The 20,444-nt window shown below is 41.3% G+C and overlaps 1 protein-coding gene across 2 annotated transcripts in view; it reads right to left on the minus strand.

The window, feature by feature from the left end:
• CTTNBP2 (cortactin binding protein 2) overlaps positions 1-20,444 on the minus strand; it is a 154,715-nt gene that overhangs the window by 39,931 nt on the left and 94,340 nt on the right. For both annotated transcript variants that reach the window (XM_060020788.1, XM_060020789.1), the window contains 4 exons: positions 11,287-11,404; positions 7,627-7,902; positions 4,917-5,012; positions 3,628-3,707 (listed from right to left, as the gene is read on the minus strand). In XM_060020788.1, coding sequence (XP_059876771.1) covers positions 3,628-3,707; positions 4,917-5,012; positions 7,627-7,902; positions 11,287-11,404 — 570 coding nt within the window. The remainder of the gene's footprint in view (positions 1-3,627; positions 3,708-4,916; positions 5,013-7,626; positions 7,903-11,286; positions 11,405-20,444) is intronic.

The raw sequence follows: 20,444 nt of genomic DNA on the forward strand, positions 1-20,444 counted from the left end.
TAAATATAATAATTATTCACATTCATTGAATTATTAAATTACAGCGTTATTAATAAGCTAATAAAAGTTGCGAACTGGCTAAGAGAAAAGTTTGAGTTAATAAAAAGTTCAACTATTATAATGTTATTAGTGATTCAAACTCAATTAAGTTAAATGTCTCCTATTATCTCAAGGATGGAGACTTAAAATTCACTTGTATTATGTAACTATTCAATGAAAGTATTTAAAATTAACATCATTTAAACAAAACCAAAAAGCCTGATTTAAAGTTTTCACTGCGTTTGGTTTCCTGCATAAGGGCTTCAATACATGCATTTTATTTAGCACATTTACGCACCTAGTAAAAACTGCTTACTACAACTATGCCTTAACCAATAAGTTAATAACTAGCATAAACTCTGATAACACGCATGAGAATAGAAGACAGCCTAGGTTCGATTCCTTAGACTTTACCACTTTCTTGCTGAGGACCTTGGGCAAATTACTCTGAGTCTTGGTTTACTCACCTGTAAAATGGGAGTAACTGGTATAAGTAGCTACCTCATAGCATGTTTAAATGAGACAATCTATATACTTAGAAGAGAGCTTGGCATATACAGGCATATCTCGGAGACACTGCAGGTCTGGTTCCAGACCACTGCAATAAAGTGAGTATCGCTATAAAGTGAGTCACATGACTATTTTGGTTTCCAGTGCATTTAAAGGTTATGTTTATGTTTATACTATACTGTGGTCTATTAAGTGTGCTATAGCATTGTTTAAAAAACAATGTACATACCTTAATTAAAAAATAGTTTATTGCTAAAAAATGCTAACCATCATCTGAGCCTTCAGTGAGTGGTAGTAGTAATATCAATGGTCACTGACCACAGATCGATGACGACAAATATAATAATAATGAAAAAGTGTGAAATATTGGGAGAATTACCAAAATATGACACAGAGACACGAAGTGAGCAAATGCTGGTGGAAAAAATGGCACCAACAGATTTGCTCTACACAGAATTGCCAACAAACTTTCAATTTGTTGAAAAAATAAAAATGCAGTGCCTATGAAGTGTGATAAAGTGAAGTGCAATAAAATGAGGTATGCCTGCAATAAATACTCAATAAAAGTCGGGTATCACTAGGTCTGCATATCTATCATACAGATTTTCAACAATTCAAAGACACATCAGTATGACTATAGTTACTGTGGCACTGGGTGGATATGTCACTCTAGCTCAAGTCCTACCCAGTGGCTTCCTATCATAACTGGAATAAAATTCAAAGTTCCCACCTTGATCCTGCATGATCTGGCTTCTGGTCACCTCTCAGACCTCATTGCCAGTCTAGACACTTTTGTACCAGCTGTTCCCTCTGCTTCAAACACCCTCCCCAAGGCTACAACCTTCACTTCATCTAGCTTTCTGTTTACATATCATTATAGGAAGGTTTTTCCTAACAACTCCATTCAAAAGCTTTCTGCCACCCCTTCCATTAGCTCTTTACCTCCTTATCTGCTTTATTTCTCTTTATACTTATAATTAGTACTGGGTATCACATTACAGATGTATTTATTCATTTGTTTTTTTATCTGTCCCCCCCCCACTAGAATGTAAGCTCCATGAGGTCAGGGAATGCATCTTATACACAGCTATATCCTCTAAGTTTCTAAAACACTGCTTGCGTTTAGGAGGCTCTCGACAAACAGGTGTCAAACAACTGAATTAAATAACTAAACCGAATACAAAAATGCATCTCACACGGTTGATCTCCATAAGGGGTTTATAATCTTGTATGGAAGAAGAAACAGTCACAACGATTCTGTGTTATTATTGCCTGAATCACTTTAAAGTGATTGCTAATGAGTGACAAATTTTCATTATCTGTATGCAAGTGTTAATTGTTGGATTTAAAAAAGCCCTTTGTGTATACTCATTACATTGACAATAGAACTCACAGCTGAGTTAATTTAGCCTCTGGTTTGCTGGTCATCGGGAGCGAAACTGTTTTCTGCCTTAGGAGGCGCACACACACCAATGTACTTGGAATGTGCCGTATACAGCGTGACCAGCAGACATTTCATTTGGCAGACCTACTCAGTCAAGGCTAAGGTGCGGTTGTAATCAGCTGCATCACCTTTCTAGTCATTTTATCATCTAAACAGGTAAGTGAAAAGCCCTGATTCTACCAGCTGATTCTACTGAAAACCTAGGCTCACATTCCTGAAAAGCAGTTGGTCACACAACTTCAACCTTCACTGAAGCAAAGGAATAAGACAGCTCTCCTTCCCATTTCTATGTAACGCTCAGGCTTACTGTGAGGCTTCAAGAAGAAGGAAGCAAATTGCAAAAGCAAAAACAAGAGTGAATGTATCCGATTTAGAAGACACCATCTTTCCTAAACTGCAAAGCCTCTGAATGTTTTATGCTGCTGTGGCTGCTTTTACAAAGGTCAGTCCCAATGGTGAGCCTCCCGAGATCAACCGAATAATTTTGAAAACTTCTTTATGTCAGGAACAAAGACATCAATTCACAGTTAATAGAAACGACGTTTGTAAAAGGTCAAACCCATTCATTTTTTAAAAAGCTTTCCAAATTAAGGCAAAATGATTGTTTACTTAATGTTTTATACCTTCAATATTAGTTTTAGATGTGTCTCACACACAGAGACACACATGTGTGTCAGGAACTTGCACAATCCTGGCTTTATCTCTCACTGGCTCTGTGGCCTTGAGCACGTTATCTTACCTCTCTGCTTCAAGTTCCTCATCTATAAAATGGATGGTGTTTTCTACCTCATATTGCCTGCCATGTAATAAGTACTGGACAAATGCAAAGCATTGAATTTATCCATTTTGTATCTAGAATTTACTACTCTCTCCTGATAATCATATTCTCCTCCTTCCTTTTAATAACAGAACTACGTCTTTTAGCTTGGTGCATGGCTGCCCAGCAAGACCACACTCCCACTAGGTGTGGACAAGTGTCTAAATTCTGGTCAATGGGATGTGGGCAGTAAAGGTGTGTATGGCTCCTCTGAAAGGAAGGAACTTGCCCTCCTGGCTCTCCTCCCTCAGGCTGGAACCTGAGAGCAGGAGTGGTGACTGTCTGACCAAAACCACACACATGACGCCCAGGGGTAGCAGCCCTGGAGAGGGAAGGTGGTAAGACCCGCAGGGCTCACCCTGAGCCTTCCTCCTCCCTGGGTCCCTCATCTGCTGGGACTTGCTGTGTTTGAGAAAAATAAACTTCTATACTGTTTATGCTATAATTGTTTCTGCTGAAGTGGCCAAATTAATACACTAACTAATGATAGCATATTTCCTCAATTTTAAATTATAAAAGTTCACAGCCAGGCATCTTGAAATCTATAGTCATTCTCTTCCATATTGATGATCAATTACTTGATGTCAAGTCCTTGTTAGGGGAAGACACCCTCCTCCTGCCCAAATTAAAACACTTGGCAGGTCACAGGTACTGTCTGGGTCCTGGCAATGGACACCTGGATGACTGTGACAGAAATTGAGAAGGAAGGTACCAGCAGTTGTCCAGGGAGGGGGCTGTTCAGGAAAGTCATGAGGTCAGAGCCCAGAGTGCGTGTCAGGGCTGGCAGTGTAAGACCCTACTTGGCAGGTCCACCTACCAGCCTGAGGTAGTTCTGTAGCATCTGCAGAGGGATCATAGAGGCATAGGTCACGCTACTGAGGCAGCCTTCCTGCGGCCCTGTGAGAAAGAAGCAAACGGAAGGAAAAATGGGCTCTTCTTGTGAACTGTATAAACGATCAAAACATAAAAGAGCCTATCATAAAAGATACAACATGTTTATTGACTTATGTAGGCAGAGCTGACATTTAGCCAAGAGGCACCAGTGTGCCTTTACCATCGTGAAAATACTGTAACACTTTGTATTGACTGACAGCCCCTGCTGCTGGCCTCCCAAGAGCTCCCCAGCTGCCCCTACCTTCCCCCGGGAGCCCACCCATCTCCTGTCAATCACTACCAGGGCATTCAGATCCGGGCTCCAAAACTATAGCTTGTATTTGCTCTGATTGCTGGATTCAATATTTTACTGTTTATAAGCAAACGTCATCAGAGATAATCCCAATCCTCAGAAAGTTCTAGCCTTGCCAGTGTTAATGTACAGGTGCATTCCCAAACTCTGTCCCCTGCCCCCGAACCCCTTCCGTGTTCAGCCACTCTCTCAATATGGTGTTTCAGCCTGAAGGAATTTTCTGGAATGGTCTCACACTTTTTTTAAACTTAAGTATCATTCAAGCAATAAAATAGAACTTTATTAGTTCAAACTGAATTTTTAAAAGCTCCATTCCCAAGTCTGGGAAATGCATGATGAAATCAGTAGCCTTTTAGAGTTAAGGGCTGAGAAACTGAGAATTTCTATACTACGTACTAGCTTTATGTACTCAGACAAGAAAATCAATCTCTCTGGGCCTCAATTTCCTTGTACATGAAATGAGGATAAACATAAATACGTATCTTAATTGGGCTGCTGTAAGGATTACAGGAATTTATACTTGTATTGTGCCGTAAACAACAGAGCCTAGCACAGAGTAGATGCTCACTGAAATTAGCCTGTACCCTAATAATCACATGGACTTGACAGCAATAAAAGACACTGCTCTTAACATGGTATCTGTCACTCTCTTATAAGCACATCAATTTGTTCCTAAAGAGAAAGGCAATCAGAATCTCAGCAATCAATGATCAGGACAGACGTCACCACAGGTATCAGAAACATGGCTTTTGATTTTCCTCTTCTTAAACATTTCAAAAAACATCTAATTACTTAGTAGTGGGAGTCACACATGTGTGGCCTGAGGACACAGGACAAAACCATGCAGATTCAGAGGCTGTGCTGTGAAACACTCACGATGCAAAGTCTCCCAACATCGCCTCAGTCTGGAACACCCTTACCTGACAAAAGCGCAGTGACCTGCTCTGCTTTATTCGTTCTCATAAAGTCCCACGGGGACTGGGTGAAGCTCTGACCTGCTGACCACGGCACATTTCCTAGTTCAAAAAAAAATAAAATGAAATATCAAGAGAAGCTTAAAAGTAATTCTTCTTATAAGAGTCAATGAACGATCTCCTGTGTGAGACCCCAAAGGACTCCAGAGCTTAGACTGTCAGAGACACAGACAGACTATGGAAAGGGTCACACAAAGGGTTAACTCCCTCGTACAATTTTTGTGGATGGTCAAGAGGAGGCCTTCAAGCTACAGCCTTCTCCAAAGCTGTTCTTACAAGGGATTGAAAGAAACCTGGTGGAAATACAACGAAACATGTCCAGGGTGAAGTTTTCAAGGACAAAGCAGATCATAACCTTTCATGGTTCTTCCAGTGCCTGTTTCACAAAGCCCGAGCACTTTGGATGAGATAACAGGTCCTTTACGATCTGGTCCTTGCCCCACTTTCCAACAAATTTTTGGATTCTAGTAAAAACAGTTAACTTCAGGGGCTCAGAATAAAGCAAACCTTTTCACGGTCTGGGCCCCCTGCTCACTCTTGCTCAAAAAAGGGTCCCAATTCGTAAGTGTCCACTCTGGGGAGGCATTAGTCCTCAGTACTTGTTTCCATCTCTTCCTTCCACAGATCAATTCTCAAATACCTATTCTCAGCACACCTCCAACACATGTGCACACCCTACCTGTAACTCACTGCTTCTCTGTTGCCCTTGGTCCCTTTAATCCAGTTGAGGTTATCAATAAAGTTACTTATATACATACATAATAACAGTGGTGTGCAGGCATGCCTCCTTTTATTGTCTTTGCTTTATTGCCCACTGCAGAGCTTGTGTTATGTACAAACCGAAAGCTCTCGACCCTGCATGGAACAAGTCTATCAGCGCCATTTTTCCAACAGCATTTTCTCACTTTGTGCCTGTGTAACATTTTGGTAATTCTCACAATATTTCAAACGTTTTCGTTATTATTATATTTGTTATGGTGATCTGTGATCAGTGATCTCTGATGTTACTATTGCAAAAAGATTATGACTTGCCGAAGGCTCAGATGATAGTTAGCATTTTTTAGCAAAAAAAGTTTTTAAATTCAGGTATGTACATAGTTTTTTAGACAATGCTATTGTACACTTAATAGATTGCAATACATTATAAATAACGTTTATATGCACTGAGAAACCAATACATGTGACTCGCTTTACTGGGGTATTCTGTTTATTGCGGTGGTCTGGAACTGAACCCGCGATATCCCTGAGGTATGCCTGTAACTACCAGTTATCAAGTGGCCACAGCCAGGTACTAAACGAAAGCCTTTACCCACAAAACTCAATGATTTTTAGATCTGAAATGCTTCTTGGGTGCCCCGCACCTCTGGGACAAGAATGAACACCAGAACGGTCAGGCCTTAGCACCCACTGCTCACAGAAGTACCTGGATCTGATGCTGGTGAATACCCACTTGCCTTCCCCAGTTTCCAGATCAGCTGGATGAGGGCTGAGGGTGGAGGGCCATTTCATTCAAAACATGGCCGTGAGGACTTCGTTTATTTGACCCCTGGGCAGAACCACACCTTAAATAATACTGCACTTTCTGGGCAAATGTGTTCCTGAGAATCATTTATGACTTATTTTTTTAATGCACTTCTAAAATTATATAATAATTCTTCTGTAATAATTATTTTATGATAATAACAATGATCCATAAAATTAAGTTGTGAATAATTTGCTTTAAAACCTATTGGTAATATATGTTTTGAAAGTGATTTAGCATATATGTGTGAACAAAATACTTTCTAATGTAATAAGCTGATACATTAATCGCATGGTGAAAATTGCCCTTCCCTCAATCTTGACTATTCTTTTGCAACCTGGTGCTATTGAAAATACACAGGCTTTCCTATAAGACAGGCTGGAATCTGAGTCCTGACTGTGTGACCTCAGGCAAGTTAACTTGTAACCAGTTATCTGTAAATGAGCCTGCTGTAAGGACTCACTAGGTCTGTATATAAATAAAGCTCCCAGCACAGTCCTGCCATCACAGGAGGTTCCCCATAGACGTCTCAGCTCGACAGGAAAGAAATTAACCAGGGACAACTAACATTTATAGTACACTTACTATGTTTACCAGAAAGCAAATCTTATCTTTTGAAGTTCTTTGGAGTCCTATCAAACAGAAACAACCAGGTATCACCCTGACTCATCCCAAGTGGGAGCTTTGACTCTATCTTCATTAAAGTGCTTCTGCTAACTCTAGACTTTATTAGGACTCCCATCCAAAGGTAAGGTGTTCATACACTACTGCATCTCTGGCACAGCCCAAGTACAAGCTTGGAGCTGTGTTCAGAGCTTGTGTATTAGCAAAGCAGCTGCAATGTGGTTAGTTTCTTGCACTTATCAAAATAGCAAGTGCAATCACAAAGCCTCATCAAGGGCTTTCATGTTCTTTACTCTCTGGATATTATTTGAGGCATAAAAGCATTTTTATACCAACAGGCAACATTATGTAATGGTTGCGTTATGAATGCTCAAGTTTTTCAGCACCAGCAGCTGCCACAAGTGAGCTTTGAATGTATTTAATCAGTGAGCTGTGTATCAGGTTAGGGAGCCCATGAATGTAAATAAACCCAGAAATTTAACTTTCCCTTCATTGCCGGACTGCTGATACCTAACGTGATGGATCGCACGCTGCTTGCACCGAGGCCAATGCTAGAGTCAGTGGTGCTATTAAACGTCACGTCTTCCAGACTCCACCATCCATCAGAAGAGATTGCTTGGAAATGATTTGTCAGAGCTTGACTCACTGCTTTTGAAAAATCATCCCATGATGTCTGTTTGCGAATATTTAAAGCACATATTGTGTTTTCACATTCAAAATCGTCGGCACCGTAGTTGCCTGGTTGAATCTCACCCACTGAAATCCTTAAGGGTATTTTAAGAGCATCTGTTGGAAGAATGAAAGAATTAGGGGAAAAAAATCCTGACAGGATAAAAACCAGCGAAAATCTTACATAAAACAAACAGATATAAACATTTTAAAAACAAAGCAAAGGGCAGCTATCCTTTTTTAAATATCATCAATTGAATATGCGTCTACTAGAGTAAATTTTGGTCTCCCAATCTCTTCACAGTTTCTTTGGAACCATGTTGCTTGAACTGTTTATCTTTCCTTGTCTCTTTGGCCAGTTCTACTTCCTTGATTCTTTCCCTTCAGCAAGGTTCTCAAATTCTTTCAAAAAGCATCTGAGAAAACTAGAGCCCTCTCTTGACCTCTCTATATCAACTTTTCTCCTCACCTTCACTGATAACATCATGAAGAAGGCAGGTTACAGCTGCGTAGGTCAGTGTGCTTAGGACAGTGGTTTCAGACTCATACAGACCTTGGGCTGGGCCTCAGGGTCAGCTTTCTACTTAGCCATGTGTACTTGGTAAATGGCCTTGATCTCTCTATGCCCCAACTTCTTCCATAAAATGGAAGGAACGTACAATTGAGATGCTATGAAGAATAAATGAACTCATGTTTGCAAGGGATTTAACACACTATTTGTTTAACACATTATCTGTTAACGCACTATATCACAAGAACTAGTAAGTACTTGATAGCTGGTGAACAGTGCAGTAGAAGCTTTTAAAATGATCTTTCCAATCTCTCTGTGACACCAGCGGACTGGGGCCCCCTCCCAGGTGGATAACTCCCCATGTACTTGTTTTCATGAACTGAATTATATGCTTACCAAGAGCCACTTGTGTTTAATCCCAAATCTTCTATGTCTGTTGAACTCATTACTGTAATTAGTAAATTAAATATTCCAGATACTGATGAAATGAATTACTATTCCTATGAAAATCAGAACACTTTTGAGACTGAACAGAGGAGCTGCTATAAACAAGTTTTTAGTGAGATATGGATGAGACAACTACGTAAAATTAGAAAAAAATTAATTATCTCTAGACAGATACTGCCTTTAGTTTGCTTCATAAATATGTTTACATCCTCAAACAACAGAAATCACAGACAAAGCATTAAAGATGTGGTTTGTGCAAATAAGAACACGCGGCACTTCAATCAGCAGAACCACATCAATATAAAGAGCTTCACCCAAACGCTGATGAAAGAATTACCTGGTGTGTTTCAAATGAAAATGAAATGTTTAAAAATATTTTTATGATCCTCTTCTTAAACTGACTTTTTTCCATTAACTGACCACCTACTAGATTTTATTTTTGGTCTTCATGTTACTTAGCAGCTTGTGACACAGCTAATCTCTCTGCTCTCTGATACACTCCTCCTGGATTTCCTCACACCTCATTGGTCACCCTCTAATGTTGTTCCTTTGCTGGTCCCTCCCCTTCTTCTAGATTTCTTAATGAGAGTCTTGCAAGGCTTGTTTCTCTTAGTTTTTCTAGCTGTGTTCACTGCCTTCGAGACCTCATACAGTCCCATGACTTTAAGTACCATCTCTAGACAGCTGACTCTCAGATTTATAAATCCAGCTCATACTCACTCCAGAATTCTTGCTGACGTGACATCTCCTGCATAGATGCGCAGACATCTCAAATTCATAATTCAGAACATAACTCCTAATCTTCGTTAGCAAAATCTGCTTCACCCACAGCCTTCCCCTAGACAGCTGATGGCAATGCCATCCTGCCAGTTGTTGCCATCCTGCCAGTTGTTCAGACTGAAAACTCTGGAATTATCCATGAATCCCCTCTCTCACACCTCACACCCAACCCATCAGAAAGTTGTGTTGGCTCATCTTTGGCTACATCCAGAACCGAAACGTCCTCATTTACTACAATCCTGAACTGAGCCGTCATTACTGGCTCTCACCTGGAACACTACATTAATGGCCTAACATTAGGCCTGTGACTTCCTAGTTTTTTGGTTTTTTTTTTGACAAAGCAGCCAGAGATACCATTAAAACGTACACCATTCTTAATTAGGAACATTGCCAGGGTTGGCCTTTTACAATTAGTATGAGATTTCTTTGATGTTATCTTTTCTTAATAGTTATTTTAAAAAACTTTTTATTGGAGTATAGTTGACTTACAATGTTGTGTTATTTAGAAGCTCACTTATGTTTACTAAGTTAATAAAAGCAAAATTTAAAATGAGATAGCTAAAAAAAATAAATAAAATAAAATGATAGCTAACAAATGTCTTTTTTTTTTTACAGGGTAGGAATACTTACAATGTTCCTGAATTAAAAAATGACAAAAATTCTTAAAAAAAAAATGTACACCAGGTCCCGTCACTCGTAAGCTCAAACACTGAAATGGTTACCATAAGTCCCAACAATGGCCTACAAATTCCAGTTAGATCAGGATCAATCCCCATTCCCTCCTGCAACTTCTCTGACCTGTTTTCCTACTTTTCTCCCCTCACTCGTTATAACACAGTCAATCTGCCCTGCTTGCGGTTCCTCAGACACAACAGATATGCTCCTACCTGTTAGGACCTCTGTCCACTTGATGCTCTGCCTGGAAAGTTCTTACCTGAGAGATCTACAGAGCTGCCCCTTCCTCGCCTCCAAGTGTTTGCTCAGATGTCTTATCAGTGAGGCTACCCTGTCTATCATTTTAAAAACTGAAACCCACCCTCTCACTCTCCATCCCTCTTAGTCTTTTCCATAGCACGTATTACCATCTCATATACCATACAATGAATTATTGCTTATGTTTATTGTTCACTTTCTGACTCAATGTTAGAATGTAAGCTCAAATCCAACTACTGATACAGCTGGCTGACTGGATGGACTGAGTGATAATCCTGATATAAGAGGTCACAATGTTTCATCTGATCTAGCACTCCATATTCATAAACCCACAAGTGAACTTTTCATAAATGTTCAGAAGTGTATACTCTTAAAGATGGAAGGGACCCAAAAGATCATCAATTATCTTCCTAGACAGGTAGGCAACCAGACATTGAGAGATAACTGACCTGCCTGCCTACATTCATATGATCAGCTAATAGCACACTAGACGGCCATGATTTCCCATAGCTTCCTAGCCTCATGCCTAGAAAGACAATCTAAGTCAGAAGAAAAGAGCAATAATTATTTAAAAGCTGTCCAAGGTCAGTCAAATACAAGGAAGACCTAGCATTATTTCAGTAACAACTAATTCTGTAAAAAGCCATTCTATGTGGAAAAATATAATTACCCCATTTATAACCAATTAAGTGTTTTTGTAGCAGCTAGGGTTCAAAGAAGGTTAAGAAGACAGTGAGAAAACTGTAGTTGCATTAATATCTTTCCCACAGTCCCAGAGGCCACAGCAGTGTGGACGCAGCATGAGCAATGCAGCTGCAAAGGGCACTCACTCAGATTCTCCAGCAGGTGCTTGCAGTCATCAGTGGCGACATCATGTGCAGTCCGATTACACTTATCTCTTTTTTCTGGCTCCAGCCCTCCATGCCTACACAAGACTTGTAGGCAGTTCTGTAAAGACACGAACTCCATTACCTCACGTCCAAGTGAATAAACTCAAGCGAAAACTCCAAGGGAAAATTCAGTTGCCTGTGGCAAGCGAATCAGGAATTCTCAGCCAGAAAGCTTCTTTCTTTCCCAGCAACCCAAATACACAGATTAATCTAAACACTGTCTCCAAATGAAAAGCAAACAGTGCTTCATTTACATGTGATTCACAGGATCAAAACACGGCTCCACAGAACAGCCTCTTAGGTTTCAGGAGAAAAAAATTAGCTTACTAATCACTCAGTTTGCAGAGTGAAATTAAGGAAAAAAGACTGCAGCAGACAGTATCCTTTTAGTGTAATTTGGAAATATAAAGCAAAAAGACTTCTGCTACAACCAGATGCACCTTGCTATCTTCTAGATCAGGCACTGCTTTCCTGGTCATGCAAGTGCTGGGCTCCAATTGTAACAAGTCTGTCCCAGAGTCCTTATAAGCACATATATATTTGAGATCTTACACTGTCTTACTTTATTTATTTGAGAAATAGGTGTGAACACCATGTTGACTGAAGTTTTAGAAAAACATTCTCAATAGATATTGAAGTTAGGTGCCCTCTCTTTTTCAGTTTTTTCTTGTGCTGCTCCAGGAAATCTCCATTTAAAAAATATCACTAACCTATGAACTGAAAGGTCGTAGTTTTCCAAAATTTTTCAATTCAAAGTGGTAGGCAATTTATATGCAAACATTTTCAAATAAGGAACTGCATGGCAGGATATTACATCAGGATATTTATCAAGGAACTCTGCTATTTCAACTTCTACCACTTCATGATTTGTCTGTTGATTTCCCACCACAGTAGGCACATGAAAGGGAACTAACAACCAAAACAAGCACTGTCCTTCTCTTCGCTCCCCTACACACACACACACACACACACACACACACACACACACACACACACGCGCTCTGGGCTGACTTCCACTTCTGACAACACAGTAAACTACGCAGTCTGAACAGCTTTCTCTAATTGTGCTGTAAAACACTTTTTTTCTGTTTTGTAAAACATGTCTTTCTTACTGATGTATAATATCCATATAGAAAAGTACACAAGTAAGTGTGCAGCTTGAAGAATTATCACAAAGTGAACATACTTGTGTAAGGAGCACTCTGGAAGCCTCCTTAATGTTCCATTTCAATCACGAGCCCCTCCCCTTCTCCCCCCAAAGGCAGCTACTACTGTGATTTCTAAGATCAGAGACTGGCTTAGCCTATTTACGAATTTTAGATAAATGGAACCATATTACAGATACACTTTTATATTTGGCTTCTTTTCATTCAACGTAATGTCTGTAAAATTCATCCATGTGTTAGGAACAGTTATGATTCAATTCATTCCTTTTAAAAATTACTGGGTGGTATTCTATCATATGGATATACCACAATTTACTCATCTATTTTCTTGTTGGTGGACATTTGGGTTCTACTATAGACATTCTGGTGCGTGTCCTTTGGCGGACACAGGTACGTATTTCTGTTGGGTATATGTACAGACTTGGCCTTCTGGGTCATGGGGTATGCACATGTTCTGTATAAGTATAGACTGCAAAGAGCTTTCAAAAGTGGCTATACCAATTTCTACTCCCACCAGAAGTATACTTGAGTTCCAGTTGCTTCATATTGGCCCCAAAATATATTTTAAATCATGAGTTCACAAGGAAATACAGGAAATCCCTAAGCGTCAGAAAGAAAAACAAAGAGTAAGCTGAGACGACCAGTTAAGTGAAATTGGAACAGGAAGCCAGTGCTGGTTTGAGGACAAAGCCAATATAGGCAATCTTTTTGGATGCTGGGGGGATGGGAAACTAGGCCTTGGTACCTGCACAATGGAGCCGCCGAGCCAGAGGACCTTTGAATCAAGAAAATCTGTCTTCTGCAAAGGGACTGACTTGGACGTTGGTTTCTCACTGCTCAAGTCGGAGGGATCTTCTCTAACAATTGTAATCAAAGTCTAGCTTTCACTGGTCTGGGGTTCAGGTTTAAAAAAAATCACTAAGCCAAGAAATGAACTGAAAACTAAGTCAAATACATAAATTTTTTGTCCAATTGTTATTACTAATTTGTACAAGATCAATAAATGTATAAAATATTTAATAAAATTAACTCTAATGAAAGATTTAAGTAGAATGCAATCTGAGCATTAACCTTTATGAATTCCCAGATGATAAGAGATAAAAATAATACATTTATTACACAAGTTAGTACTTGCAGCAAAAGCAGGTAAGAGCCAAAACAGACTGGGGGGTGGGGGAGGTCTAAGCCTGCCAATATAAATGGTTTTATCTACGAATTTTGGTAAATCATTTAACCTTTTCCTGCTCAGTTTCCATATCTGTGTCTCAAATATCTGTATTTCATAGGGCTGTTACATGACTTAAATGAAAAGATGGGTAAAAAGCTTTTACATTCTTGGCACGTAAAACGTTCTCAATATTTATTAGCTGCTGTTCTTGTTATAATCAACATAATCATCACCAGTTAGAACACAGCCCAAATATTCAGGTAAGTGGTGAGGAATTACAGCACATCAGCAAACGTCATAATTCTAGGTGATGGTACTTCAAATTACAAACAGAAATGATAAAACATGCAACCAAAATCTGCAAGATTCTTTTAAGTCTGACCTATAAAGTGGGTTGTGTATAATTTTTATTACACTCAGGTAGGTCAGTAGGCAATAACATAAGCAGTAGCTTTCTCTATAAGGAAGCAAGAAATGTTGGAAAGATAGCAGGATAACGCATATCCAAACAGGGTCACAGCTGTGAGTTCCACAGCACTATGCTGGGCTCCGTGGGGAACACAAAGAAGATGAAAACTTTACCCAACTGACACTGAACAGCAGCAGCTACAGTAACTACTGGAGCACATACTAAGCTCTAGGCACCGTTCCAACACAGCACAAGTATTTAGTGCTCACACATCCTCACAACTTTATGAAAGAGATACTAAGCACCTCTGTGCCGGGCGCTGTGTTAGAGCTCAGGGTTGTGACGACGAAGATGGTAACAGTTTCTGCTTCTCCGGCAGAAACGCAAAGCATAGGCAAGAGCCACGGGGAGAATGTGCCCAGAAGAGGGCGCTATTGAAGTGAGGAGAAAGTTCTACTAAGGGGAGGGGGAGGAGGTGGGAAAGGCAGAGAAAAGAATCTAAGCTCTCTCCTTGAAGGGTGGGCTTCGAGTGAAGAGAACACTTGCTGTGATGCTAGTTGCTTCTTCTGGAAATGGATTCTCAGGGGACCTAAACTGGGCAGGCTGTTCCAAGGGATGCAGAGCAAGAGGTCTAGATGAATGGGTCTAAATCAAAGTGCTGTTAACTATGATACAGATACATGTGCTAGAGCAGAGACTTTATTTTTTAATTTATTATTATTGTTGGTCACGCCGCACAGCTGAGGGATCTAAGTTCCCCGACCAGGGATCGAACCCGGGCCCTCAGCAGTGAAAGCGTGGAGCCCTAACCACTGGACCACCAGGGAATTCCCTAGAGCAGAGACTTCAGAAAGCAGTGGCTTAGGCTTCAACTTCTGCTTCCACTCACATCCCAATCACCAGAACTTAGGTAGGTGTCCATGGTCACCTGCTACGGAGGCTGGAGAACGTAGTCTTTATTTTGGGTGGTCAAGAGCCCAGCTGAACTCTGAGAGGTCCGTTATTGTAGAAGAGGGTAGAAAAGATGTTGAGGGACAATGAACCACCTCTGCCAGGGGCCTTTAAGAGCAGAGAAGCAACGTACCAGTGCCAGGGAGAATAAGCTGAAACCCCAAGTCCAAAGAGCTAGAGATAAGATCCTAGTCAGGACAGGGAGCTGAGGGTCTGACACTGGGCAAAGGAAGTGGGAGGGAAAGCAGTCTGCAAATGCACAGGTAGGGTCTGGCACACGTGCTGGGAACAACTTGGGGTGTGGGTGTGCTCACCGTTTTGCAGGGCAGGGGAGATGGAGGCCATCACAATGGGAAATAACAGTATGAGGAAGCAGGCAGACTTAGGGGTGAGATGAAGACAGCTAGCGTCAGCCGTGAAGGGCTGAGTGCTAGGGAGCCTCAATGTCTTTCTGGAGGCATGAGGATATGTTTGGGTAGGAAACGCCATGATCAGCTCAGTTCTGAAAACCAACTGGTACATTTGGAAGACATACAGAAAAAGAGAGTGACAGAAAGGAGACCAGTTAAGACAGAACTCTCATAAGATAGCCCATTCACTCACTGATTCAACAAACATTTAGTACTTGTGGGCCAGAGACTGCTGAGCACAATATATACAACGATGAAAAGTGAATTTTTGGAGGAGATGGAAAGGGAGGGAGGCATACAAATAATCCCAGTAAAGAACAAGCTCCCTAAGTGAAGTGTGAAGAGGTGCTCTGGGGACCAATGAACTCCTGGAAGCCAAGACTTAAGCTGAGATGTTTTCCAGGCAGGGAGGGGTCAGGACAGAAGAGGCCATTTGAGGTAATGAGAAGAGCAGATGCAAAGGCAGGGAGAGAAGAGACAGCACAGGATGTCTACACAACAGCCAGCAGTGCAGGGTCAGAGCAGAGAGTGCATGAGGAAAGGAGACAAGTGTGCTTGTGGAGAGAGGCTGAGGCCAGAGCTGGACGGGACTTGTCAGTCATGTAAAGATCTGGCACTTATCCTTGAAGCGCCTGAAAGGTCACTTACCCTTGTAAAGACGAAAGGTAAATTACATGACCAACTTCCTGTTAGGAAGGTCCCTCTCGAGACACTGTAAAGGAGCTGGAGAGACTGGAGATGAAGAGCTCACAGCAGGGCCTACACAAGTCCAGACAGCCCATGACGAGGGCTCCCCAAGGGACATTTAAAAAAACAGCCTTCCCTTTGTTTACGTGTTCATTTATAAGGGAATAAACTCTAGAGTTTTATCAATCATTTGAATTCATTATCTTAGGAAGATGGAGCAATAAACACAAATGTCAGGTGATGTTAGTGGATTGAGAGGAGGAACGAGAGATGCAGCCTAAGCATGGGAGCCCAGGCATGCATCCTCATGGAGCTGTTTGGTGGAAGTAAACATGAATATGGTCATCAATAGGGTTACCATATAATTGGCTAAACTGGGACACTTTTAAGAGTAAAAAGGGGCACTGTTAATGGTTACATTGGGATGATGGGCATAAACAAGGACTGTACTGGGCCAACTGGGTTATCAAGGAGATGCCCTGTAAAACCGTGGGCGTCCTAGATAAGACCTTCCTGAATGGACTCAGGACATGGTTAGGTGGGCTAGAGAGAAGATTTTGGAATCTCTATAGATTACATTCTAGAGACCAAAAAGATCATTCAAGGGGGAAAGTAGAGAGCGAAAGGAGGAAAAGGGTCAAAACCAGACCCATGAAAGGTGTTAGTGGAAAACACCAGAAAGTGTATGTCTTGGGTGAGGGGTGGAGCAAAACTCTGGTTGGCCAAGTTTATGTGAGAATCCTTTAGGATTCTGTGAGTCACTGCTGTTCAAATTAAGCAAGGATGCAATACTCTGCACTGAACACTCTGGAATGAGAGTTTTAAAAAATAGCCTTCCCTTTATCTACACACAGTCTGACCTTTTCGAAAATAATTTTATAAAAATTAAGGGAAAAAAATTATCATGCAGAATCAAAAGCACAGATTTCTATTTGTCATCTAGTCCCAAAGACTTGGTCCAACATCACAGGTTATCCTATCTTTGTCTTCTCCTAGCCAGGTACCCAACTCTGTGACAAGGAAGACATTTAGGGACTCCTATCATTTTTTTTTCTCTTTGCAGCCATGACCTAGGGAGAGGAAATCTAAATCCTGGGGCTCCATGTGGGCCTCTGTGCTTAAGACACATACCACATCCAGACTATCCAGTCAGGTGGATGCTGGAGGGTGGGAGGGAATGCCTGACACTCGCCTGGCTAAGAGGTAAAAATGCATCCATCAGTCCACAGTTCCTACACACTGTGAGGATGGCAACAAGAAGGCCACTGCCTGACCAGAGGACTGTGGGACTGCCTAGAGATGACCTCTAGGATGGTGGAAATAAATGTCTGGAAGACAGGTAAAAAGCCAGGTGTGAGATCTGGGTTTGGGAAGAGTTACTGTAGAAGCCACAGTTAAAGCTGAAAGACTGGATAAACTCTTAAAAATAGGACTAAGCAGGGGCTTCCCTGGTGGCGCAGTGGTTGAGAGTCCGCCTGCCGATGCAGGGGACGCGGGTTCGTGCCCCGGTCCGGGAGGATCCCACATGCCGCACAGCGGCTGGGCCCGTGAGCCATGGCCGCTGAGCCTGCGCGTCCGGAGTCTGTGCTCCGCAACGGGAGAGGCCACAACAGTGAGAGGCCCGCGTACCGCAAAAAAAAAAAAAAAAAAAAAAAAAAATAGGACTAGGCAGCTAGGAAGAAGCATGGGAGTTGCTGAGGGTTAAAAAACAAAAGAGAAAACCCAGAAAAACAAAGAGAAAGCCTGGTCATCAAATTCAGAAGGGAAGCGAGGAAGGAGCAGTGTTCTAGAAGCTGAGGAGGAGTCTGCATTAGAGTCAACATGTTAAACAATCCAGAAAGGCTGAGTAAGAGCATGAGTGACAGGAAGCCACTGGCTTGGGCAATACGTAAGCTAGAATTATCGTCTACTCAAAACACATAATCCGCCAAATAAAGAATCTGTTTGAACGAGAGCTTCAACAACTAGCCGCTCAAATCCAGACACTCTCCCTAATCTATTTCTGCAGCAGAAACTTGACATGTCAGAGTTCTCATGACAGAACACAGAGTTTCACTAAGAAACTCTTCTATCCACTCACCCTAAGTGATGAAAACAAGTTTATCCTCAGTGATGAGTTCAACTTCGGAGCAGTCACAGACCAGCTTTAGAGAGAGCTACTCTTGTTACCAAACACTAAATGGTGATTTGCATAAATTGCTTAAACATTGGGAAAAAGACCAAGAACCAAGCGGAAAAAGGACTGATTTGGGAATCTGGTCTTCTATGAATTGACCTTGGGGAATTAGTTACACTATTTCCCAAAACTTAATTTTTTCATCTGTAAGGCAAGGCAGCTGGACTAGATGAGCTATGTGTCTTCAAGCTCTGAAATCCCACTTTTTTTTACATTGAAAAACACATGGAAACTGAAGTCATCTTCTTGGGTAACAACGGTACTACTACCTTATGCGGATTGGACACATATATGCTATTGCAAAGAGAAAAAAAACATACACCTTTTAAGCTCTACTTGTGGTCAGCGTAGAATCTCTTCACCCACACAATGATTAACTCAGAACTGTCATTTATTTTTTCAGAAAACTGGTCTCAGCAACTTAGTTGTCAATGGATTACCTCTATGGAGTCAGCCAGGATATAAACACTGTATTAGGCAAAGGATGAAAAATATTTTCCAATACCCATGACTGACCAGGAAGGCAGGCCGCACAAGTAAAGAAACCAGGCATTCTGGTCTTCATTTCCAACTTCTATCTATTAATCCCTCCAGGGTTTAAATATCCTAACCATAAAATGAAGAGGTTAGCCTGGAAGATGACATATCTACTCCAGGGCAAAAAAAAAAATCTATTATTTTAATTTATTATTTTTCTTTGCAGTGTGTGGATGTGGTCAGTCACGTTCACTTTCTAAAATCTCTCTCTTCTTGTTCAAAATTTATCTTAAGCTTCTTAACATAAGAGAATACAGAGAGAGTCATATTACACGTGAGAAAGAAATCCTATTTCCCTTTACTCAACGATGACAGAGCATCCACGTTGCCAGGGGCCTGGGAAGCCATGAAGACGCCATCCTCGGCTCTAAAAACACCCGGACTTATGAGGAGTTCATAATGAAGGAGTTGAGTGGCAACGCAAGCCCCCCACCCTTGCAGGGTAACTCACCCTGGAGAGTGGGCTCCTCTCTCTGCCTAGCATCAGAGGGTCAGTGGCTGAACATTCTAGATCAGTGATGCTCAGGTTTTGTTTTTTGTTTTGCCTTTTTTTTTCTTGCCTTCAGGTTGAGTGCATGAACAACCTACCGCTGTCAGTAACCTCTTGCATTATCCTCAGATTTTCTTGAAGGGGGAAGTAAGTTGAGAACTACCCCTTCCATGTACCTTTCCTCCATCAAATGAGATTCACTGTCTTAGATTAACTATGCATTTTCAAATTTAAGCTTTCATATTTTACATCTTTGTCTTCCAAACTTTTATGTCAAATGTCATTGCCTTCCATTCAAACCAATATATATATATATCAAGTTCACAGAATTTCTGTAGGTTTTTTCTTTTAAGGATAAAATAGGAGTAAACTACTACTGGCAAGCAATACCTCCACGTTGAACTGAATCATGCCTTTCTCTCACTAAAAAAAAACCCCAAAGTCCAAAATGAACAGCTTCTGCTCTAGATCATAACAACAGGAAGTTACCCAACCAAGAGCTCCAAATGCACATTTCTAGCTATTTCCAGATATCTCCATCTGGTTGAACATATCCCAGAATTAAATTCAGCATGCTTAAATCCACATTCTATTTTCTTTTTTTTTTTTTTTAATTTTATTTATTTATTTATTTTTGGCTGTGTTGGGTCTTCGTTTCTGTGCGTGGGCTTTCTCTAGTTGCGGCGAGCGGGGGCCACTCTTCATCGCAGTGCGCAGGCCTCTCACTGTCGCGGCCTCTCTTGTTGTGGAGCACAAGCTCCGGACACGCAGGCTCGCTCAGTAGTTGTGGCTCGCAGGGCTAGTTGCTCGGCGGCATGTGGGATCTTCCCAGACCAGGGCTCGAACCCATGTCCCCTGCATTGGCAGGCAGATTCTCAACCACTGCGCCACCAGGGAAGCCCCACATTCTATCTTGATCACAATGACGCCTCTTCTTTTCTCTTTCTGAGAATGTCACTATGATCCTTCTATTTAGCTCGCTCATTTCCTGTATCTAATCTGTCTTCAATTCTTGGACATTTGTACTCCGTGATCTCTCTTAGTATTTCTACCACTCCCATCATCTTTCACCTAGTCTCTCCCCTGCCACCAATGTTTTCATAA

The sequence above is a fragment of the Delphinus delphis genome, chromosome 9 (genome assembly GCF_949987515.2).
Source record: "Delphinus delphis chromosome 9, mDelDel1.2, whole genome shotgun sequence".
NCBI lineage: Eukaryota > Metazoa > Chordata > Mammalia > Artiodactyla > Delphinidae > Delphinus > Delphinus delphis.